Source organism: Bidens hawaiensis, unplaced genomic scaffold, assembly GCF_021521415.1.
Source record: "Bidens hawaiensis isolate Kalapana, Puna unplaced genomic scaffold, B.hawaiensis_p1.1 tig00001461_1, whole genome shotgun sequence".
Classification (NCBI taxonomy): Eukaryota; Viridiplantae; Streptophyta; class Magnoliopsida; order Asterales; family Asteraceae; genus Bidens; species Bidens hawaiensis.
In genome coordinates this window covers 475,295-498,949 of record NW_027491082.1, presented here as the reverse complement: position 1 = coordinate 498,949, position 23,655 = coordinate 475,295, and the positions used below count along the sequence as shown (strand labels likewise).

Sequence of the window (23,655 nt, the reverse complement as noted above, 5' to 3'; positions counted from 1 at the left end):
CGGCTTCTTCCTTCATTCTTCGGCCTCCTGCTTTGGTCCCTGCCTTCCATTGCCAAATCTCATATCACGTAAGTTGCTTTCTGGTGTGTGTGTGTTAAGTTTTACTATAGTCCGTTAGTGTCTAGCTACGTCCATTTGTGTCTGGTAGTGTTCATTAGCGTTTGCTTGCATTTGCATGGTTACAATATTAACGAACAGACACAAACGAACATAATTACTTAACCATGAACCGCACATTCGTTCGACAAAAGCTTAACGCACGAACACAAACAAGATCTTGGTTCGTTTACAGCCTTACACAATACTATTTTCATTGCTTTTGGTATACGTTAGTTTAAACTTTATACGTTTCATTCATTTTCATCAAAGCGATCTAACCCAGACTAACCAACCAAGCCGAACTCCAATCGACCCCGATCAACCGACAGCCTAGAACACATCAATCGACCCCAATCAACCGACAACCTAGACATATGTTCGCCGATTAACGTTTTTACCTCATCTCCCATATATGTCTTATAAGCAGAACATCATTGACAATCACATTGGAGATAGTGAATATAAAAAAGAAAAGTTGAATATTTGAAAGGAATTTTCAAGTAAGCCCATTAATTTAAGCTTTTTGTCTCTACACATAAATTAAACACTCCAACAAACATAAGCCAGTTTAAGATCGAAAACAATAGCAGTAGAATCACCATAATACTTGACTAAAAAGTACCACGAACGACAGTCCTAAACAACCAACACCAGAACAAATAAAAAACATGAAGAAATTCTAAAAACACAACAGCGGTTTGGTTTCCACAGCCACATCACTCAGGGTGCCAACTCATGGGCTAACAGAATCACCCCTTTTCGGTTTGCCTCTCGCATAGTCACGAGGATCAGGGCTTCTGCTTCGGCTCGGGCTTCGGCCCGCTGATGTCACTCTTTCAGGGCTTTGACTCGGGCTCCTTGATCCATTATAGGGTGGAGGAGACCGGTCTCTAATGGGACTTTGACTAGGACTCCTAGACCTCAATGGTGACTCTGAATACGACCTTTCTCTACTGTACCTTTTTCCTCGAGGTGAAACCGACCTAAATAAATGATAATTAAAGATTATAACTAATTCAACATAATTTTTCACAACCACAAGAAAGTGAGAAAAGAGAAACAAGCACATACCTAGAATGATGCCTTCTTTTGGGAGGAGGTGAGTACTCACGACTGCGGGACCGTGATCTGGCATACCGAGGAGGTGGAGAGTGGCGATGTGGCGGTGATCGTCTGCGGTCACTATATCTGCTTCCACCTCCGCCTCTGAGATATTATTGATCACAAAAAAAATTAATTGACAATACAACCCAATATCTAAGCAGAAACTGTAAAGATAAGTAACTAAAGATCCCAAATTTTTCAGTTTTACCAGTAAAAGTTTAGTTTATGATGAATTTGGGATTTTTGGTTAACTTTCCTGGCAATTTCACTTGCTATGAAAACTAAACTCTCATAATATTTCAAAAACTAAATTTCACTCCTTTTTATAAGACTTTTAGGTTCCCCACATTGTATAATTTGAGAAACTTCGATTATGTTTCTTGGCAATTTTCCAATATATGAACTAGTAAGCAATTTTGACCCGTTCACTCATGAATGGGTCAGTATAAATTGAGATTTAGGCCTGTAAATGAACCGACCGTTCAGAGAACCGTTGTTGAGAAGCTAGTTCAAGTTCGTTTATTAATAAACTGGCAAACATGAACAGAACTTTGTTCATTTAGTTAAACAAATGAACATGCACACATGCCTCGTTCGTTCATTTGTGTTCGTTAACGTTTGCTTATGTTCGTCCATTTAAGTTCATTTATGTTTGTTTACGTTCTTTACAATACTCATTTAAATATTTTAGGTCCATTACAAATTAGTTTAGTTTTAATAAATTTTTAGGCCCAACAGATTCTTAACATTTACTTTTAGTTGGTTTTCGCCAAGTTATGTCCGTTCATCTATGTTCAGCTATGTTTGTTTAAATTCATGCACCATCTGTTTATATTGTTGAAGAACGAACATAAACAAACCTGAACATGATCATTTCTTAAAGGAGAAACACAAACAAGAAAACCCTGTTCATTGAATTGTTCGTGTTCGAACGTTTGTTCGATTTAAGTAAAACAAGCAAACACAAACATGCAATGTGTGTGCTCATTCGATTCATTTACATGCCTATTGAGGTTTACTCTAAACGAGTCAAATGGTTTGATAGAAAAAAAAATAGTTAACATACAAACCTACGCTCTCGTGATCTCATATCAGCCGGTTTCTTCCTATTCTCCTCAGCAAAAACAACTGTCAGCTCTCGTCCTTGAAAAACCTGACCATCCATCTGGTATTTTGCTTCTGCTGCATCAGCAGGATCAACAAACTGAACAAAACCAAACCCTCGTGGCTCCCTGCACATAAAGTTTAAATAAAAACTAAACCAACAGTAAAAACAAATGCAAATGACCTACATTAACCAGTTTTAACAAGGTAATTGATTTCAAACTGATTTAAGCAGTCTTGATAGATGATTGGTTTCCAGCGTTACGGAAGGTCATGGTCATAAGCAGAACTGCTGACCTTGCAAATATCAGTATTAATATGACTTGAAATTCTTCAAGACTTGGTATCTTGAAATCTTCTAAATGTAACCAAACTCAATTTCCTTCACATCTTCACTACCAAACAAAACCATCTTGAATAGAACTCTTTACTACTTGATTGGTACTTAGTTCATTTATCAACTTAATACTTGATTCATGCCTTCAAAACTTTTACTTCAATTCACTGTTAAATGACAACAACCTTAATGGACAGCTCAATTTGAGATGTAAGATTAACTGAATACAATGTAATGCTGGTTTATATCATGAATGATGTGACTTTTAATTCCATAATTATGAATTTACTACTACAAACTACAAAGTACAAACCATCTGCCAAGCTGGTCATTAAATTAACGCTTTACCCGCTATAATAATCCCTTGGCAAGTAGATGTCCTTTAAAGGACCAAATTCTCCAAACGGCCTTCGGAGGTCCTCGGGCCTGAAACACATCAGAATGTTATCAACAATTAAGACCACTTGCAAGTACAAGCACATGTAACAAACTAACAGGAAATATATAATGCTAAAAATATAACACCTGATTTCTATATCAATATAATGCACAAAAGTAACTAAGTACATACCGGCAATCAAGACGAAGATTACGAACCAAAAGACTTGTTGGAAGATCTCTTCCGCGACTACTACCACCATAGCGACCCCGGGGACTGGGGCTCCTTCCCCTTCTTCCGTACCGACCACCCCTAGGCGGTGATGGAGAATAGCTTCTTCCACCCATGGTTTAGCTCTGTCCGGTTAGTTTAGCAAAACAAAAGAAAAAAAACTAGTATTAATAAACAAGAATAAAAATCCCAAAAAATAAAACATGGTAAAAATTAGTAAGCATTCAGCCTGAAATTACAATCCTATCAATGAAACAATTCCTATCTAAAGAACCACGGTGAATAGAAGGTTGGGGTTGTGTAAGATAGAGTTAGTCATTGAGTTTATATATACACATGTACCATGATCCATTTGGGAGACATAGAAATAAACAATATTCGCATCAAAACCTGAGTGCTCCATAACCCATACCTATATTACTCTTTCTGCATAAAAGTCGAGTTCTTTTTTCTTAGATCCAGCCAGAATATGTGGTTTAGAAACAGCTAAAAGTATGCATCAAAGCTGCAACTAGTGTTCTGTTAATCTGATAGCTAAATCGTACAAATCAAAGGGAAATCGAACAACGAGAGACGGTGTTTTTGGTTATGAAGAAGCATCATCCAGGTGAATCAAATTGCTAACAAAAACCATGAAGAGAAGAAGAAGAAGAAGAAGGTGGATTTAATTAAGAGAATCAAACTGTACCTGAAATTGGAAGAATTAGGGCTCAAAAGCGAATAAATATTTGGGGATTTTTATCTGCTCACGTGACATGCGTGTTCTTCAATTTTTATCTATTTTTTATTCATGTTTCGATAAAAGTTGTTGGTCGGCAACACAGTCGCCAACTCCACGTAAAGATATTCATTATGGTGGGGGTTTAAAGCCACTTCATAGTGTCATGTTATCATCATGCGGGTATTAAGGGCTTTAAAATCCCGAACTATGTTGCTACTCTGTGATTCAAAGTCCTGAAAAGCTTTAAAGCTTTTATTTATTTATTTAACAAACACAATAATATAAACTAAATAATAATATAATAATACTAAAATTAAAATTAAAAATATAAAAAACAATGTTAATGTAACCAAAATATAGCTAATATTCGTCCTCGTTTGCATATTTGGCCATTATCTTTATTTTTTTTACTTTAAAAAAGTTCGCATGGCTGAATCTAGATGCGATAGATCATTTGCAAGGAACTTGAAATCTTTGTCTCGTTGCCACTTCGACTGATTTTTTTTTTCTTTTATCATGCATCGTTTTGTATTTCACATGTATCATTTTTCTGTCTTTATCCATTTTTATCATTTTATCTTTTGAGTGTGTTTTTATCCTTATCAATCTTGAATAGTTTAGCACAAACACTTCTAAATGGGTCAGCTTACAAACCCACCATGTTGACCCGATATCAACTGTGAGTCTACTATAAAGCCCTACTAAATCAAATTATCAATCCAATTTCTCAATCTTTACCCGCCAATTTCTTCATAACGTTAGCATTCCCTCTTCTCTTCTCTGATTTCCCACATTTCCCCATGTTTTATGCTGTAATTATTTGCATCTTTGCTCGCTTTTGCTCATGCCTATAAGGTGTTCGACGAAATGCCCAAGTGACTGATTTCTTATTTTCTTGGAACCATTTGATGGTTTTGCAATGATGATTTCCAACTTGACCTCCAGGCGTAAACCACACCCGAATCATATACTAACTTTATCGTTATTCCATACTCGATCACTCGCCAATTGGAACATAACTCATTCATTCATCCTCTCAACCCCGCTCTTATCCACATTAGAAAAATGCAAATCCATTGACCAAATGAAACAAATCCATTCGCAAATGATCATAACCGGATTAATCTCCGACGCCTTGGCTGCAAGTCGATTACTTGCCTTCACCGCAATCTCACAATCAAGAAATCTTGATTACTGTAAAACAATATTTAACAGTTTACCGAACCCGAATGTGTTTTCATGGAATGTGATAATTAGGGGTTATTCCGAGAGTCAAAAACCGGAAGGTCTTTTGTTGTATATGCAAATGTTGAGAAGGAGCAAACCGGATAATTACACGTATCCGTTATTGCTTAAATGTTGCGCCAAATTGTCTTTGATTTGGATGGGTTTGGGGCTTACTGGGCATGTAATTCGTTTAGGTTTCGACTCTGATGTGTACGTGCATAATGCTCTTATTCATATGTTGGTGTCGTGTGGAGAACTAGATGATGCACAAAAGGTGTTTGATGAAAGTTGTATGAGAGATTTGGTGTCTTGGAATTCGATTATTAATGGATATGTTAAAACTGGGAAGCCGCGTGAGGCATTGAGATTGTACCGAGAGATGATTGACGAGGGTGTTAAGCCGGATGAGGTTACCATGATAGGAATAATATCCTGTTGTGGTCAACTGGAAAACTTGAAACTTGGGATGGAATTTCATCAATATATTGAACAAAATCAAGTAACGATGACGGTACCACTCGGTAATGCGTTAATGGACATGTATGTGAAGTGTGGATATATGGAGGCTGCAGAGAGTTTGTTCAATAAAATGACCAAGAAAACAGTTGTGTCTTGGACCACCATGATTGCCGGTTATGGTAAACATGGTGATATGGATGCTGCACGGAAGCTGTTTGATGGAATGCCCGACAGAAATGTGGTTTCTTGGAATGCCATGATCGGTGGGTACATACAAACGAAACGTTTTGAACAAGCGTTGTCATTGTTCCATGAAATGCAATTAACGAGCATTAACCCGGATGAAGTGACCATGGTTTACTGCTTGTCGGCCTGCTCACAACTCGGGGCTCTAGATCTTGGAATCTGGCTGCATCATTACATAAAAAAACACAATCTTTGTACAACTGTTGCGTTAGGTACTGCATTAGTTGACATGTATGCAAAATGTGGTAATATAGCAAAGGCACGGCAACTGTTCAATGAAATGCCTAGCAGAAACTCATTAACATGGACCACCATAATTGTTGGTCTAGCTAATCATGGTTACACTCATGATGCTCTATCACATTTCAAAGAGATGATCCGTGTTGGTTTGACCCCAGACGAGGTCACGTTTCTAGGTGTTTTATCAGCTTGTTGCCATGGTGGTTTGCTGCACGAAGGTCGTGAAATTTTCGCCCAAATGACATCAAAATTCAACATTGCTCCCAAATGTAAACATTACTCGTGCATGGTTGACCTTCTTGGTCGAGCCGGGCTATTGCAAGAAGCCGAGGGGCTGATAAACAGTATGCCAATTAATCCGGATGAGGGTGTGTGGGGAGCATTGTTTTTTGCATGTAGAATTCATAAAAACATTGAGATGGGCGAGCAGGCAGGTTTTAAACTACTTGAGCTGGACCCGAGTGATGGTGGGGTCTATGTGTTGTTGGCTAGTATGTATTGGGAAGCAAAGATGTTTGACAAGTCAAGGGAGGTGAGGAAGTTGATGAGGGTAAGAGGAGTGGACAAGACTCCCGGTTGTAGTTCAGTTGAGATTAATGGGCGCGTTTATGAGTTTATAATAAGAGATAGATCACACCCTCAAAATCAAGAATTAAACGAAATATTGGTTCATTTGACAAAACAACTTGTGGATTTTGAAGATTTAGATTGTCAATTTTTTTCTGTTATCAAGTAGTTAGTTTGAATGATGCTAAGTAAAATAGCAAAAAACCGAATACAATTATACAAACAAACCAATCTAACAGAACAAAACCAAGTTGTAACAAGCCATGTTCTTTGATTAGAAAGTTGTTTGATCAGTTTCTTAGTTGACTGTGTTAAGAGCTAATTCATAACAACTAACTTATATATGCATATTATATTCATCAATCATATTTATTATTTTAAACTTTTTATATAAAACGGTAATTTCCTTTGGCTGTCAATGGTAAAAATGTAGCATACTTACATAATAACTAACTTTTCACTGTCGCGTGGCGGGCGACAAAAGACTCAATTAACGGGTTGACCAGATGGGGTGCTTCATCTTGAGGGCAGTGACCGACACCCGGGAGGGTTATAAAATCTTCAACTGGCTCAAATTCACCATAAGCTCTTCCAAGTTCAATGGGTTCCCAAGGATCTTTATCACCCCACACTACCACCACAGGACACTTTACTTGAGGCAGTAGTTCTTCTGGAAGTGGGCCCTCAGAATAACAAATAAACTCAAGAAACACGTCGGCTGCACCGGGCTCAAGCCCGGGACGAAGGATCGTGTCAACTAGTTCGTCAGTCACTTGTGAAGTATCATGGTAACACTGCATATAATCATCACCCGTTAGAAAAAACCTAACGCTGCTAACCAGTGGAGCCAGCCGACCAGGTTAAGCATAATTTATGCTAGGCAGTCAGGCAGGTGGCCTTCAATGGGTTAAAGCAGGAAACGAGTGAAAGTTGGATTCAAACATGAGACCTCTGGTAAAGGCAATCTATCCAAAGTAATAATACGTAAGTACATTATACCTGACAAAGGATGTTCCTAACCGACTCTTGTGTGGCAACCGTTTGAAAGAAGAATTTTCCCACTGGGGTATTTCTGAAATAAACGCCCATAACATAACTTGAAACAATCCGGTAAAGAAAACCAAATGGAAAATTTCACCCAATAGAAATCACGTTTCTCAAGTGTTTTTAAAGTCATTCAAATTTTATTTGATGTTTCAATCCTATGCATCTTATTATAAATGCTTACATACTTTCAAAATTAATTGAGACAAATGAAACATATATGAATCTTGTTTACAAATCAGTGATATTTTTTTTCAATTAACTTAAAGTAGAAGGTTATATTGAAGAAAAAAGTTCATTAAATAATAAACAAGTTTCATAATTGTTAAATTTAGAACAAACAAAAAATAATAATCAGTAAATAGTAACCAAGATTTATATATATATTTCACTTGCCTCGCTTAATTTTATACTTCTTTTAACATTTATAAGAAATTATACAGGAATAAAACACCTAATAAAAGTTGAGTGAATTTATAAAAATACCAAACGAGGTTTTGATCCGAAAACTCACCTCAATAAGTTCTGGAAAGATCTAATCAAGGGTCTTCCAAACCACGGTTGTTTTGTTATATGCAGCATCCGAAGGGAGATATTTAACACCATGATCCCCTTACAGATGCTTGGATCCGCCACTGCGGCCTGAAGACCAACAAGCCCTGCAGAAAAAACCCATAATATCAGTATTCCCCTCCAGATTGAACTAGCAAATTATGGGATCGATTACCTCCAATTGAATTGCAAATAAAGAATACTTCATCTTTGACCACTTCTGTACAAAAGTCGTTGAGTTGAGCACCCCATGTCTCAAATGTGTAAAACCGAGTGTCTCCATGCTCACGGGGATTCGGTTTATCAGAGTAACCATAACCGATAAGGTCAATCGCAAATACCCGATGTGATTCTGCAAGAACCGGGATGTTTTTCCTCCAATGGTCACTGTCAAAAGGCCACCTTATCAGCTAATAACCCAAACAAGGGTTCATAAAACATCACCAAAAATGGCAAAATACCTATATTAGTGAAAGTATGAATTGATGGTGGACCTGTTTGCTCCGAATCCATGAACCAGAACCAATGCAGGGCCACTGTTTCCAGCGTATTGATACCGAGTCGAATAGCCTTTCCAATTCCACATACTGCAATACAAACAAAATGCACTTATTTTAGGGTATGAATTATGAATGCAGAAGGTTGTATGCGTTTAGATAGAAACCGGATAACCAGATTATGCAATCAGATTCGTATTCAACATCACCAATTCACCATAGATACATATGCATATATTAGAAGTATTTAAGTAAAAGAAAATTATAGAAATGCAATGTTTATTCGTTCTTACTGAAATTCAAACAATATTATATATGAACAAATTTCTTTTATATATCTAGCCTACACATTAGTCAATATTAAAATCCCCCACTTGTGGCCTAGTGGTAGGAGGCTTGGGTGTCTCCAGTGGAGACTCAAGTTCGAATCCCACTTGTGTCCCGTTTGGGTGGATATTGGCAATGCTAGATTTCAGCCGGGCCTTGTGCAAAGGTTGTCAATTCGAATCCTGAGCCCACCCAGGTTTTCGTCCCACCGTGTGTTATGCCAGAGTTCTGCTCTTGTGGTGGCACAACGACTGTCAAGTGGCAGTCGGAGTTATGGTTTTGGGGGAACGCCCACGCCAAACTCTGAAGCCAGAGTGGGCCGGTTAAGACAACATAGTCTGTCTGACCAGACTGGGGCATCGGGGCTCTCCAAATTTGGAGAGTGCGGTTGCCTAAATACAAGAATGCCTTTACAAAAAAAAGTTAATATTAAAAAGTTAAAAATAAAAGAAAGTGATAGAGATGCAATGTTTACTGGTACATAAAAACATGAATTATTACAAAGTTTTAAAAACATGAACAATGGCTAGAAAAAGTAAACAATTAGATTTGCTAGTTTTCTTCACCTAATAATATAATTTAGTGGCATGTAACGAATATAATAATTTATTAATTATTACCGTGTTTGAACGCTAAGTTTAGGGGTTGTTGATTCAATTTCAATTGGAGAGCTATCGACTAAGCAGGATGCAATTGATATCGTTGTTTTGGGTTTTGAAGTAATCATCGGAAGCCATGGTTTCCGTGGAAGGTGCGATGTTGAAGATGGAAGCAGCTTGTGGAATCCGAGTGTGGAACAAGTGGTGGTAGTCGCCATTGATGGAGCTCTGTCTCGTCTGTGTGTTGTTTGATAGTTGAGCCTTTACAAATAGCTTTGGAGCCACAGAGTTGTGAAATGAATCCAACTTTGCCACGTCGCCAGATAACCCACCTGGATTATATTATTATTATTATTATTATTATTATTATTATTATTATTATTATTATTTAATTTAGTAGATGAAGCTGGTACATTAGAGTTTCGCTCAGATTTTTATAAATTGTTATTATTATTAATTTAGTACATTGGGTGTGGCTGGGAGACAAGGAAGTGGGTCTCGACGAAGTGCAATATTCATTAATAAAGAATAGGAATGCATGGAATTCCTATGCATGGCGTGCTTGAAAAAAGGAATATCTCGGTCTCGAATAAAAAGTGAATTTTATGTGATATGAGCATTGAGTCGGTTGATCATATTTATAACAGACGTGTGGTTGTAGCGGTGGTTTGGGAACACATTAGTCGTTAGTGTAATGTTTCCTTATCTTTGGTTTTTCAGTTAGAGATATGTTGGAGCTTCATAAAGTCATTAATATGGGGGCTCACGACGAGGTGCTTCTTGGGTATTGTCATTGTTTGTTGGTGAATATGGAAGCCAAGAAATGACACCATTTTTGAAGGAAAGATATGAAAATTGAAAAGATAATTGAGGACATCAAGTCTTTTGGCCTGTATTGGTTCAAACATAGGTCAAAAGGTTTCTGGTTCATGTAGTTTGTTCTTGTTGCGCTCTTTTTTGGTGACTTCTCTTTGGGATGTAGAGGTAGCTTGTGGGTGTTGGTTTGGTTGTTTATAAAAAGTTTACACTTAGAAAAAAAAAAGGAAAAAAGAAAAAAGTTTGGCTCAAGTTATGTATTCTTTTTCTTTCTTTCTTATTTTATTATTTTTATCTTAAAAGTTATTTTATTATTTTTATCTTAAAAAGGGATCCGCGAGCTTTTCTGACTGTCTGCTGCTTCATCTCACTCCCAACACTCTCTAGTCTCTAGATTGTCTTCTATCTCTATGACTCTACACACACCTTATATACTTACGCTATGAAACATGCATACTCAAACTTATTTTTCTCCAATCTCGTACATGTAACTGACTTGACCGACCCTGTAGGCCTTCTAACATGTCGTTTCGTGATGTTCTCAACTTGCTTTCGGCTTGTGAAAAAGAGATTTAACAGTACAACTCTGAAGTGACGCTGAACCAGAGAAGGTTCTTATTTAACGATGATATATCCCTAGTCCGTACTCACTTATATATTTGCAGTATTTATTTATTGGATATTCTCCAATGAACTTCCATGTATTATAACCCCCCTACGGTTTCTAGACTACTTCTATTCCTAAACACAATTTATATACTTCTGCTATTTGCAAGCATATCCATACTCGTTGATCTCTCATATACATATACTGATTTGACGATGAACACACGGCATTTGGTGATGTTCTAAGCTTGCCATTGACTTGAGAAGAAGAGATTCAACACCACACAATTCCAACCGGAGAAGTCCTACTCTCCTTCATGTTGCTACTCAAGTCTGGGTTTTATCTAGATTTTCAGCACTTCATAGAAAACTTGACGAGCTAAACTAGAAGCCAACCTATTCATTATCTAGCTGGAGTACTTCACAAATTCAAATAATCATTTAAACTACTTTGTCAAACCAAACATTTGTACCTATGTGGTGTCAACTTCAAATGTAGAATACCCATCTTCAGATGAAAGACCTCAATCACACTACTTAATAAACTGATAAGCGGTCTTCACACATCACAAAAGAAAATCAATAATCCACACCTAACACACAAGAAACGAAAAGAAAACCAAAATCAATTGTCTTAAAACAAGTTACCATTTCAATACTCTTCATCCTCACCATCATCCTCCACTCCTTCAGCACCAACTTCCTCATAATCTTTCTCCAGAGCTGCAAGATCTTCACGGGCTTCTGAGAACTCACCTTCCTCCATTCCTTCACCCACATACCAATGAACAAACGCCCTCTTCGAATACATCAGGTCAAACTTATGGTCAATGCGTGAAAACACCTCTGCTACTGCCGTGTTGTTGCTGATCATGCAAACTGCTCTCTGAACCTTTGCAAGATCTCCACCTGGTACAACCGATGGTGCTTGATAGTTGATCCCGCACTTGAAACCAGTCGGGCACCTGTTATTGAACCAACATATGAACATCAGATCCAAAATTCACTAAATCTTTCATACAAAAAGAGATTCATTCAAAAATTTAAGCTCCAGCTCGTTTAAGCTGGGCTAGATTCAAACTTTTAGCAAGCCAATACACCCCTAACTATCACGGTTCCTTACCAATCGACAAACTGCACAGTGCGTTTGGTTTTGATCGTAGCAACAGCAGCATTAACATCTTTAGGAACAACATCTCCACGGAACATCAAACAACACGCCATATACTTTCCATGTCTAGGATCACACTTAGCCATCATGCTGGCAGGTTCAAACACCGAGTTTGTGATTTCAGGAACCGAGAGCTGTTCATGGTAAGCCTTTTCAACTGAGATCACAGGTGCATATGAGGAAAGCATGAAATGGATACGAGGGTATGGCACAAGGTTGGTTTGGAACTCGGTTATATCAACATTAATGGCTCCATCAAAACGAAGGGAAGTGGTTAAAGATGATATGACTTGAGAAATTAATCGGTTCAAGTTGGTGTAAGTTGGTCTTTCAATGTCTAGTGATCGCCTGCAGATGTCATAAATGGCTTCGTTATCTAAGAGAACCGCCACATCAGTATGTTCAAGTAGAGCGTGTGTTGAAAGAACACTGTTGTAGGGTTCCACAACTGCAGTTGAAACCTACATAAAAACAGAGAGTTGATAATCTTATAAAAATAATAGTTGCAAGAACATTAAGTCAGACACAATCACATAGGCAAGAATTTCAATCCTGAGCAGATGTCTCATTCGTTCATTTATGTTTGTGAACGTTCACCCATTTATGCTTGTTAGTTTAGGTTCATTTATGTTCGTTAGTTTGCATTTGTTCATTTTTATTAGTTAGTATATTCAAACTTTTTAGCCTCATTACAATTTAATCTAATTTAATAACTTTTTAGGTCCAACACATTGTAGTTCGCATTTACTGTTACTTGATTTTAGTTCAGTTATGTTCATTCCTCTATGTTTGGTTAGTCCGTTCGTTTACGTACATGAACCGTTCGTTTATACTATTAACGAATGAACATAAACAAACACAAACATGTTCATTTCCTTAACAAAAGAGCACAAAGAAAATCCAGTTCGTTAGTCTTCGTGTTCAATCGTGTGGTGAGTAAAGTTAAATATATATGAACTGGACTTCTTTAATTTTGCACTAACATAGTTTTTGCAATTATATAACACTTTTAGTATTTATAAAACTTTAAGAAACGAATAACAAAGAATTTGCAGGTTGTCTTGATCCAACCTGTTTTGATCCATTATCCAATCTGCCCGACCCTCCCATTTTGTCACCTAGAACATTAGATAAACTGATTTGCAGTTCAAATTAGGTTCCATATCTGCAAGTAACTTTGTATAACTTAAGTCCTTTTCAACAAAATTTACTTCACCCACTGTCTGTTATACGTTTCTCTTTGTAACGGTAAGTTGTCTCATATGATGAGAGATACATCTAAGTCAATATGCATATGTAGGTACCTGAGGAGAAGGATAAATGGTGAACCCGAGCTTTGACTTCTTTCCATAGTCAACAGACAATCGTTCCAACAACAAAGACCCAAGACCAGAACCAGTACCTCCACCAACAGCATTGAATGCCAAAAACCCTTGAAGTCCAGTGCAGTTATCAGCTAACTTTCTTACTCGATCAAGACACAGATCAACAATCTCCTTTCCCACTGAAATAACACAAAGATTTCCCATTAAATTTTACTATAAAAAGATTAATAACAGAGGATTGGAAGAAAACCTGTGTAATGCCCTCTTGCAAAGTTATTAGCAGCATCTTCCTTTCCAGAAATAAGCTGCTCAGGGTGGAAGAGTTGACGGTAAGTCCCAGTCCTAACTTCATCAATGACAGTTGGTTCAAGATCAACAAATATTGCTCTTGGAACATGCTTTCCAGACCCGGTTTCACTAAAGAATGTATTAAATGCATCATCTGCAACGCCAGGTGACGTGTCACTGACAAAAAAGAAAACAAAGAAACCATTAGTCTAAAATGACACCTGCATTATAGTGCATACATGAAATTAACTGAAGGTGCTAGAGAATTATGCACGGCTAAAATCTATACAAGATTCAGAGTAAATCAAGGGTTAAAACTGTTAACAAATCTCATTTATCAGTGAAGACAATAAGACAGTATCCTTAACCGCATTACAATCACTTAAACAAATAAGTCAACGAGAAAGGCAATCGCAATTCAAATATAGGTCCTTAACTGATCTGTCTACACTAATCAGTGAAGAGAAGAATGCAGAATGCTTAACTCAGTCAATCAAAGATGTCAATAAAAAAGTCAGCCACGATTCAAATACAGATCCTGAACCGATCTGTCTATTAGCCAATTGGTAAAGTTCACCATGGCAAACACACAAAAATCTAATCAATCAGCAAAGTCAAGAAGACAGAAGACTTAACTGCATTATAATCAATCAATCAATCAAAGAAGTCAACCATGATTCAAACAGATCCCTAACCGATCCGTTTACTAGCCAATTAGTATCACTCCGGAGACACAACACGCACAAATCTCACTAATCAGTGAAAACATAATGCTTAATTACATTACAATCAGTCAGTCAAACAAGTCAACAAGGAAGTCAACCACAATTCGATCACAGATCCCAAACCGATCTGTCTACTAGCCAATTCGTAGACAGAAACACACACAAAATCCAAAATCACGGTTCAATTATCATCCAAATCCACATAAACCTTTAGATCTCTAGTCTAAATCACTTCAAACGCCTCTAATCGTCACATTTTCTGATTCCAGTAGCGCAAAAACCCTAAAAAACACGCCCTAACGAACACATTACCACAAATTCAGATATATCAAGTCGCACACACACAAACGCCGAAATCGACAAACGAAATCAGATTATAAGCCACACATCACTAAAACAACACAAAACTCACATAACAGTAACCGTAAATGCGTTCGAGTAACCTAGGCAGGTATCAATCTCATCCAAAAGCTAAATCAAAGCGTGAAAAGTATAGAGAAGAATTAGACAAACCTAGGCATCATGCCATCGGGCTGAATGCCGTGTTCGAGACAGTAGAGTTCCCAGCATGAGTTGCCGACTTGAATACCGGCTTGACCGATGTGAATGCTAATGATCTCCCTCATTGCTCTGTGATGAGATGTGTGAGGCAGTTACGATCTGTCGGTGGAGTGATGAAGCAGGCAACGAAATGAAATGAAATGAAATGAAATAGGGTTAGTGAGTGAGTGAGTCGATTAGATATTTTAGATTCCAACCACTCCCGCCAGTGCCAGCCTATCCGTCCCAGCCGGCTGTCAAACTTTACCATTTCGTCCCTGCTTTTACAGAAAAATACAAATCTAGTCTTTTTCTAAGGCTCCTAGTTGCTTTAAGGTTATGTTGTCAACATGATATTCGAGAAAAGACTACATTATTATTGTAGATTTGCGTATCAGTTGAGTTTGGGAGGGGGAATACTCCCGCCCAAATAAGCCAGTCCGTATACTGAAGGATCTTTTACTGTACCTGACGAGGTATGGGCAAAAGATCTGATCAGAGATGCGACAGCTCACTGACAGCAGCATGGCAGACAGCACGCCACAGCACTGTGACCAATAGCCGCCGCCTACCCACCAACTCCTGCCATACCACGTGCCTAGCCTGTAGTTGGCAGAAGAGGAAGAGTGCACGACACGCCTGCTCTGTGTCAGCCGCTACCTATCCACCACTCACAGGCAGGGCACGTGCATAGGTTACAGTTGGTAGCGTGTTGGGCCGGCTAAACCCCTTGGAAACCTACCTTCGGCTATAAATACCACAAATGGTATGATCATCTCATCTTATCATATCTTAACACATTATCATCATATTATACCTGATATCTGCTCTAGCAATCTCTTAATATACTTTTATATTTAAAGAGCAATCTAGTCTGATTCTCACGCCGGAGGGTGGTCACAAGGAGGAACCCCCCCCCCCCTTCTCAGTGACGAGCTCACGGTGTCTGTTTTGCAGGTTATCAGAAGAACCATCTTCCAAGGGTCTAACCCCTCGTGGGAAACATCTCTCCAACCCCCAGGTTACCAGTAATCTGTCCGGGGTCCGGTTAGTGTTTCTTCATTGGCGCCATCCGTGCATAAAGCTAGAACTACAATTTTCTCCAGTTTTTTCAAAACTTTCTACAAAAGATGGTTAGAGAAATTCCGGTAACCACAACCCCAGCTATTGGGGGGAATACCGGCAACACAGTTTTTACAAACACTACTCCGGCTACCGAAGCCGGAGCAAGTGAAGTAAATTTTACGAACACTACCCCACTTACTAAAGCAGGGGCAAGTGCAGTAAATGACCGCCTACTGGGATCCACCGATACCCAGTTTGAAAAACGAAGACTCCCCCGCCAGACTCTCGACGAAGTCAAGGCATGGGCGGAGGCACGACAAAAGGAATTCCAGGCTGAGTTGAACGAACGCTTGCGTTCCGTGCAACAGGCCGACGAATTCGAATACTGGGAGGATGACTCGGAGGAATCCGACTCCGACGCGAACCCTCGTCATAAGGCAAAAGGGAAGCGTAAAGAAACGGAAACCCAACCGAAAAGGCATTTTGGACAAGCCTTCAAACCAAAAAGCATAGATGGAAGTCCACGAGACTTCTCTAAAACGTTCAGACCAAACGTTACAAACGCAGGAACGTCCAAATTTGCAAGGGACATTGCTGAAGCAATTGCCCCGAAGAGTGCCAAACAAATGCCTAACATAGGCACATATGACGGCCTATCTGATCCAGACGATCATTTGAACAGGTTCATAGCGGGGGCAACCGTTAGCAATTGGACGGAACCCACGTGGTGTTACATGTTCCAAATGACGCTGGTGGGGGCTGCTAGGGCTTGGTTTGATCGTTTACCGGTTAACCACATTTACGACTGGGCAGACTTCCAGCAGAAGTTTAGCCAACACTTCAGCCAGCAGCGAAAGTATACCGAGGAGCAATGGACAATCCTCAAATGCACACGGGAAGAAGATGAATCTCTGCCAAACTTCATCACTCGCTTCAACTCAAAGAAGTTAAGTTTGGGCAATATCAGCGAGGATCTTGTTCGCGCAGCCTTCATCCAGGGCGTGCAGGACCCAGAGCTTATCCGCACCCTAACGGGTAAAGATGGAATGTCATCCACATGGGATGGCATCATGACAGCAGCCAAACGCTATGCGGAAACGGAGAAGCAACTGGGTAGAGACCTTCCGCAGAGCACAAACCTTTACACCCAGAGGACGAGAGAGGACAACGTCCTCACCGCCCGATTGAACAAAAAACGGAAGCAAGGCATTTGGCAGTCAAGGGTAAACTTTGACACCTCATCCGGCTTACAGCACCGATTGGGTGAAAGGGATAATGTAAAGCCGCACCGGAACTCCAGATGGACGCCACTTACCAAAAGCGTCACTGACATATTTGCTACTGAAGAGCTCCCATGGCCAAAGCCTCCAGTAATCCGACATCGTCACGATGCTGATCGGAGCAAGTACTGTGACTATCACAGAACAAAAGGCCACAACACTGAATAATGCATAGACGTAAAAGACATGGTCGAAACATTCGTCAGAGATGGGACGCTCGCGCACCTCGTGGCGAAATAAAAGCTAAGCAGGCAGGCAGGTGCGTGTGGAACCACGGCTGGGGTAAACACGAATAAAAAATCAGCTTCAATATGGAGACTACATGCTGCGTAAAGAACGAGATCCCGAAACAGGTGCGTGTCGGCTCGATGGCACTCCTGTCCCAACATGGAAGGGAGTTCAATTACACAGTTTGCATGTAATCAATTCCAATTTGTACAGAAAAGGCCAAGAGCCACTTCTAATGGAAATGATTCTCTTTCAAACGTCGAAGCTGATGATTTACATTTATACTTTTGTACACACTAATATGCCGGTTTTCACCGCATAATTACAAAAAACGTCATTGCATGGGAAGGCGGTCCTACCCGCACGAACCCAAAAAGCATGATAAACCTTCACGCAGGTCAGTTGAAGGGGAAAAAAAAGTTACCATATGAAAGTGCTGGTCTACCCGCATGAATCATTCGAGGGAACTGCACCAACAACCGCGCGTGGGACGGTTCAAAATTCTTAAAAGAGGAAAAGGTAAACCTATACGCAGGTCAGATATGGGTAAAGTTCTGCCATCCTAAGTGCAAGTGACGGTTTTACCCGCACAATCACGAAAGAGGAAGCAAAACTTCACACCTATTATCAACCACGTTCAAAGGTTAACTTATCCTCAAAAGATGAGAAAAACCTACACGCAGGTCAGATAAGGGTAAAGTTTTGCCATCCTACTAAGTGCAAGTGACGGTTCTACCCGCACAATCACGAAAGAGGAAGCAAAACTTCACACCTATTATCAACCACGTTCAAAGGTTAACTTATCCTCAAAAGGCAAAGAAAACCTACACGCAGGTCAGATAAGGGTAAAGTTCTGCCATCCTACTAAGTGCAAGTGACGGTTCTACCCGCACAATCACGAAAGAGGAAGCAAAACTTCACACCTATTATCAACCACGTTCAAAGGTTAACTTATCCTCAAAAAGTAAGAAAAACCAGCACGCAGGTTAGATAAAAGTTAAAGTTTAGCCATCCTACCAAGTGCAAGTGACGGTTCTACCCGCACAATCACGAAGGAGGAAGCGAAACTTTAACCCACTATCAACCACGTTCAAAGGTTCTTATTCTAAACACTTGGAAAATTGCTAATTTAAACTAAGTATGCAAGTCATAAGTTTATAAAGCAAGGAACCCAAAGAAGGAAATAACAATCTTATACGCAAAAAGATTAATATTTCAAGAATATATTACAAGAATGGCCGGGTAATTACCCGCCTAAAAGAAATCTATACAAAGCTAAGTCTATCCTAGCAGTGGGAAGGGATCTGCAGGATCAGGCTTCAGGGCCACCTCCGCTTGGACCAGCATCGTCAGAGCGCGGCTGCCCAAGGAAAGCCTTAAGGATGTTTAGCCCATCATCAGCAGCAGCAGCTTCATTCACCTTCTCCACCACTGGATGCGGGAAGACAGCGTACTGGTTCACAGCTTGGTCATAAGCAGCTTCAGTATTAACATTGAATAAAGGGAAGTTGGAGGGCGGAAAGCCTCTCTCAGCAAACCCTAGACCAAGCAGGAAGCCAGTCTTCTCCCCATCCTCATGAGAAGCGTTGAGGGCTGCGCTCATCGCATCGTCATAAGAGGTCTCTGAAAGGACCCGACGCACAACCTACAAAAGTTAGAACATTTTCTAATTACGAGCGGAAAGCGTAAAGAAAAAGATAAAGATACCTGAGGCAACGCTTCTCGAAGCAGCCATTGGAGGGTAGCTTGACTTTCTTTGTAAGCACGTTCGGCTCCGCTTTTATCAAGGTTGGCAAGTTGAACTTCCTTGGCGGCAGCCTCTTCGACGCTTTTGAGTTTCCTTTCAGTGCGGTCAAGCACCCCCCTCTGGTCAAGGATCTCCTGCAGCTTCTTGGCATCTTCCATTGCCAAGGCGTCATGAGCATGCTGAAGAGCCTTTAATTTGCATTTAAGCTGCTCATTCTCTTCGCGAAGCGGCTCAGCAACAGCTTCAGCCTTGGCAGCCCTCTCAGTTGAGTTTCGCGCAGTCTCCTTAGCCAGCCGAAGCTGTTCATTCACAGCTTGGGCAGCCTTGGAGCGGGCCTCGAGTCGCGCCTGGACTTCAACCTCGAGGGCCTTGAATGCTCTCTCCTTCTCGGCGGCGGCAGCGGCCAACTGCTGGTTCTCCTCCCGCAGAGCCCGCGTCTCAGATATTTCTTTGGCGCGAGCTGCTTTTAACTTGTCGTTTTCACGACAAAGCAGCTCGACGCGGGGCTGCATCCGGGCTTGGAGAACCCGAAGCTCATTGGTTAGCCTACCCTCCTGGTAGCTAGCCATGGCTTCCCCCAACGCACCATGAGGAGCAGCGTGGCGAGCCCAATCCACGCACTCCACAGGGGTGCGAAGGGTTGTTCCTCGGCGTATGTTCCATCTTGGAACATACACTTCATTGGAATCCGACACTGCAAAAGAAACAAAGACAGTTAGGAAAAGATGACAAAAATATACAAAGGAAAAAGAACCCTACGTACCTGTAGGGTCAATAACAGGCCGATAGCCGCCAAACCCATCACCTGAACCTAAAGGAAATCCATCCAACAGGTCAGGCAGACGGGAAGGTGGCATAGATCGGCGGGAAGCCCGGCGCGTACCTGATGGTCCGGCCGTCGGTGCCGGTGGCGCAGGTATAGTGGCAGCCGCTGTGGTAGCCATTGTTGGCGTCGCCTCCTCAGCAACAGTAACCGCCGGCTCCGTGAAAGATGCTGTAAAAATTGCACTCACGGCCGGCGGAGACACCTCAGCTGGAACAGCCTCAGGAAGGCTGGAACCAGCGGAAGCAGGCGCAGACGCCTGGGTCGACGCCTCGGGAAGGCTGACCGAGCCTTCCCTCATTGGCGGGGGAATACTTGCTCCAACTCCACCCTGGAATGCGTCAACATCCACACCTGCACAAACAAAAGTGTTAGAAAAATTTATTTGAAACAACAAATCTAGACAAGAATTATGGGGGTACTTACGGGGTTTCTTGAGCTTGAACGTACGGACGAGCGGGGGCGAACCCGATGGAGCCGGCCTCTTGACACCGGTAACCGTCGTCGTCGCTGCCTCCCCGGAAGTAACAGCTACAGCCTCCGGAGCAGTGGTCTCCTCACCACCGGGCTTCCCCGCCACCTCTGCACTATCTGACTCCGAGTCAGATAGGACTACCGGGTCGGCCGTAGAGGCCACCTTCTCCTTGCCTTTCCCGACGGCAGCCTTTTTCTTCCGCACCAGTGGAGGACCTTCTGCGGATTCCTCAGAAGAAGAAATGTCAACTCCAGCAGCAGGCACAGCATTGAGAGGTTCAGGGTAGAAGATAGGCTTACCAGGCCGTCGGTGGCTCAGGATCTCTTGACCCGGCGGGTAAACCTCCACGAACCGACTCGCAGTTTGCTCTAGGATGGGCAAATCGTTCTCGTCCAGAGCACGAGTACCCATCCGTGCGGGACCATCTTCCTCCCGCGGATTCAGGAGCGACTGTAGGTCGTTCCCCTCTGAAATCAACAAGAAAGTTAGAAAAAATCGAAGTCAGCAAAATGAAACAAGACGTACCATAAGGGACAGAGTTCGAACCATATTCAAGGACGATCGGAACCTTATCCGCATTCGCCGCCTTCCACACCCGGCTCATCCCCAGCATCACCATCGCCGACTCCGGAAAACGGAAAACCGGGGACTGGACCCGGGATATCTTCGAGAACCATTCCGCCTCCTCGTAGTTGAGGGCGGGAAGGTTCGGAAGCGCCTGGCCATTCTTGAACTTCATGGCGATGGGGATGGCGCGAGCGGATATGAAGAAGAACTCTCTCCTCCATGAGCGAAGACTCCGCTCGGTGGCACAAATCTTTAAACCCTTGATACGGGTTGTAAGAGTGTACCACCCCTGGATGCACCTCCAAGTGTAGAAGGTCATCAGACGGTCAACGAGGGGCTCAAGGCCCAGTATCCGGCACACCCACTCAAAGTGCCGGACCTTGGCAATGGCCATGGGGTGCAGCTCGGTCAAATGAACGCCGTGCCTCTCAAGGACACGATACACAAACTTTGTCAACGGGAACCTAAGGTTCCCGTAGACAAAGAATGCAGCATAAACCCCGATCTTGCCACTAGGGGCATCGTACACAGTATGGTGGGGTTCAGGAAACTCAGGCTCGAGAGACTCGAGCATGAACTTCCTGACGATATACTGGTACAGCTCGACAGGAAGAGAACACTGGCATTCGCCAGCAGTCTTCTGATCATCAGCATCGTGAGAAGACATGGTGGAAGAAAGAAGAGATTTCAGAGTAATGCTTTACTGAAAAAGAGAAATTCGCCGGAAATTACTGGAGAAGAAGAGATGAAAGTGGAAAGTGTGAATTGCAAATAACCCTCTCCCCCTTTATATAGTAATCGCAATTAATGCGGTGAATTTAATGCGGAGGAGAGAGAAATCGAATGTGCAATGAAACTATGACACGTGGCAAAAAGCAAGCTGGCAACAGCTGTTGAAAGGACGTATGCCAGTAATTTCGCGGCCACGCGCCCGAAAAATCGCGCCCACGCGCCTGAAAAAGCGACTGGAATGACCATGTTCTGTCACGTCACCATAACTTCCTGCACGTCCTGACACAGTCAGAAGAAACCGTCGCACGACGTTTCAGAGGTTTATCTTTTCACCAACTCTTCGAATTTCAAAATTCAAAATTCGAAAATATTAAAAAGTAAGCGGGAAAATACCCCTTACCCCTTGGCAAGCAAGTAACTGTAAGACGGATGCGGGTACAGTGTAAAGGCAAAACCCTTCACATACCTAGCACCCGCAGGGAATTGAAGCCAAATAAACCTTGGCAAACAAGTAACCGTAAGCCGGCTGCGGGTACAGTGTAAAGGCAAAACCCTTCACATACCTAGCACCCGCAGGGAATTGAAGCCAAGAACCTTGGTGAACAAGTAACCGTAAGACGGATGCGGGTACAGTGTTAAGGCAAAACCCTTCACATACCTAGCACCCGCAGGGAATTGAAGAAGCCAACTACCTCGGCAACCAAGTAACTATAAGACGGGTGCGGGTACAGTGTAAAGGCAAAACCCTTCACATACCTAGCACCCGCAGGGAATTGACGCCAGGAATACCTTGGAAGTAAAGTAACCGTAAGACGAGCGCAGGTACAGTGTTAAGGCAAAACCCTTCACATACCTAGCGCTCCGCTGGGAATTGAAACCAAGAAGGATCTTCTGGGCAATGCTTGCGGAAACGGAAATAACATCCCCGCATAGCGGGAACATCGAGAACTACGTTGTTTGAAGCTCCAGGATGGAATTGGTGGTCTTAACATAATTGATCACTATGTTCAAAACTACCAAAACCTCATGGAAAATACATACAACTGGGACTCAATGCTCCTGACTTGCGAGGAGGTTACAGACCTACCCGCATCATACCCTAAGACCAAGCAGGAAACTCGGGCATTTCTGCAAGTGACAAGGACTTCCGCGGAAAGAATCCCCATGGAAAACCTTACAAAACCCTTTTCAAAACCCTTTGCTCAAGTCCAAAAGTTCACCTCACTTTATTAAACACTCATGAGAAGAACATTGGACTGGGGGGACTTGAAGAGGTAGGTCCCAGCAGAGCCCAGTTGGACCCGCAAGACTCACCTTAAACAGGGACGTCTGCGCAGAGACCAACTGGATCCGCAGGACCAACCATGCTCAGAGACGTGACGTCCTTACGCGCAGTACGCAAGCTGGTCCCGCAGGAAATGCCTCCCAATGGTGAAGGACTCCGCCTGTCCCCGCAGCCTCGGATACAAGCCATTAGGGAAGGCCACCCGCGCAGCATGGCTACACGCACAAGGCACTTAGCTCTCGATCATTC

At 41.7% G+C, this 23,655-nt stretch overlaps 3 protein-coding genes and 1 pseudogene across 5 annotated transcripts; 1 reads left to right on the top strand and 3 right to left on the bottom strand.

Moving 5' to 3' along the window:
* Positions 1-607: 607 nt before the first annotated feature.
* Positions 608-3,382, bottom strand: LOC143576492 (serine/arginine-rich SC35-like splicing factor SCL30A). 2 transcript variants are annotated; one of them, XM_077060571.1, is made up of 5 exons: positions 3,216-3,382; positions 2,993-3,070; positions 2,266-2,435; positions 1,171-1,303; positions 608-1,082 (listed from the first exon to the last, which is right to left on the bottom strand). In XM_077060571.1, exons 1-5 carry the CDS (start codon positions 3,368-3,370, stop codon positions 833-835), a joined length of 786 nt encoding a protein of 261 aa, XP_076916686.1. In that variant the 5' UTR covers positions 3,371-3,382; the 3' UTR covers positions 608-832. The 2 variants fall into 2 exon arrangements, with proteins under 2 accessions (XP_076916686.1, XP_076916692.1); XM_077060577.1 differs by having other exon boundaries at positions 1,171-1,305; positions 2,274-2,435.
* A 1,300-nt stretch (positions 3,383-4,682) lies between these two features.
* On the top strand, positions 4,683-6,883 carry LOC143578236 (pentatricopeptide repeat-containing protein At2g22410, mitochondrial pseudogene; annotated as a pseudogene).
* Positions 6,884-7,110: 227 nt separating this feature from the next.
* On the bottom strand, positions 7,111-9,951 carry LOC143578225 (uncharacterized). The gene is made up of 6 exons (XM_077061877.1): positions 9,755-9,951; positions 8,805-8,897; positions 8,486-8,697; positions 8,273-8,417; positions 7,714-7,786; positions 7,111-7,508 (listed from the first exon to the last, which is right to left on the bottom strand). The coding sequence occupies exons 1-6, from the start codon at positions 9,949-9,951 to the stop codon at positions 7,164-7,166; spliced, it is 1,065 nt and encodes a 354-aa protein (XP_076917992.1). The 3' UTR covers positions 7,111-7,163.
* A 1,724-nt stretch (positions 9,952-11,675) lies between these two features.
* On the bottom strand, positions 11,676-15,303 carry LOC143577540 (tubulin alpha-3 chain-like). Of its 2 annotated transcripts, XM_077061354.1 has the most exons (6): positions 15,178-15,303; positions 13,902-14,116; positions 13,631-13,830; positions 12,279-12,787; positions 11,998-12,120; positions 11,676-11,915 (listed from the first exon to the last, which is right to left on the bottom strand). In XM_077061354.1, the coding sequence occupies exons 1-6, from the start codon at positions 15,288-15,290 to the stop codon at positions 11,735-11,737; spliced, it is 1,341 nt and encodes a 446-aa protein (XP_076917469.1). In that variant the 5' UTR covers positions 15,291-15,303; the 3' UTR covers positions 11,676-11,734. The 2 variants fall into 2 exon arrangements, with proteins under 2 accessions (XP_076917469.1, XP_076917463.1); XM_077061348.1 differs by having other exon boundaries at positions 11,676-12,120.
* Positions 15,304-23,655: the final 8,352 nt, after the last annotated feature.

What these genes read in the sequence shown, in the direction of transcription:
- LOC143577540 (XM_077061348.1), bottom strand. Translation starts at nt 15,290, where the DNA reads ATGAGGGAGATCATTAGCATTCACATCGGTCAAGCCGGTATTCAAGTC. An exon ending in CCATTTATCCTTCTCCTCAG is followed by an intron (nt 12,788 to 13,630) that starts GTACCTACATAT and finishes GTTTTTATGTAG; the next exon opens with GTTTCAACTGCAGTTGTGGA. An exon ending in ACTGTGCAGTTTGTCGATTG is followed by an intron (nt 12,121 to 12,278) that starts GTAAGGAACCGT and finishes GTTCAATAACAG; the next exon opens with GTGCCCGACTGGTTTCAAGT.
- LOC143578225 (XM_077061877.1), bottom strand. Translation starts at nt 9,951, where the DNA reads ATGGCGACTACCACCACTTGTTCCACACTCGGATTCCACAAGCTGCTT. An exon ending in CATGGATTCGGAGCAAACAG is followed by an intron (nt 8,698 to 8,804) that starts GTCCACCATCAA and finishes GCCTTTTGACAG; the next exon opens with TGACCATTGGAGGAAAAACA. An exon ending in TTAGGAACATCCTTTGTCAG is followed by an intron (nt 7,509 to 7,713) that starts GTATAATGTACT and finishes GATTATATGCAG; the next exon opens with TGTTACCATGATACTTCACA.
- LOC143576492 (XM_077060571.1), bottom strand. Translation starts at nt 3,370, where the DNA reads ATGGGTGGAAGAAGCTATTCTCCATCACCGCCTAGGGGTGGTCGGTAC. An exon ending in AATCTTCGTCTTGATTGCCG is followed by an intron (nt 3,071 to 3,215) that starts GTATGTACTTAG and finishes GATGTGTTTCAG; the next exon opens with GCCCGAGGACCTCCGAAGGC. An exon ending in ACGAGAGCGTAGGTTTGTAT is followed by an intron (nt 1,304 to 2,265) that starts GTTAACTATTTT and finishes AATATCTCAGAG; the next exon opens with GCGGAGGTGGAAGCAGATAT.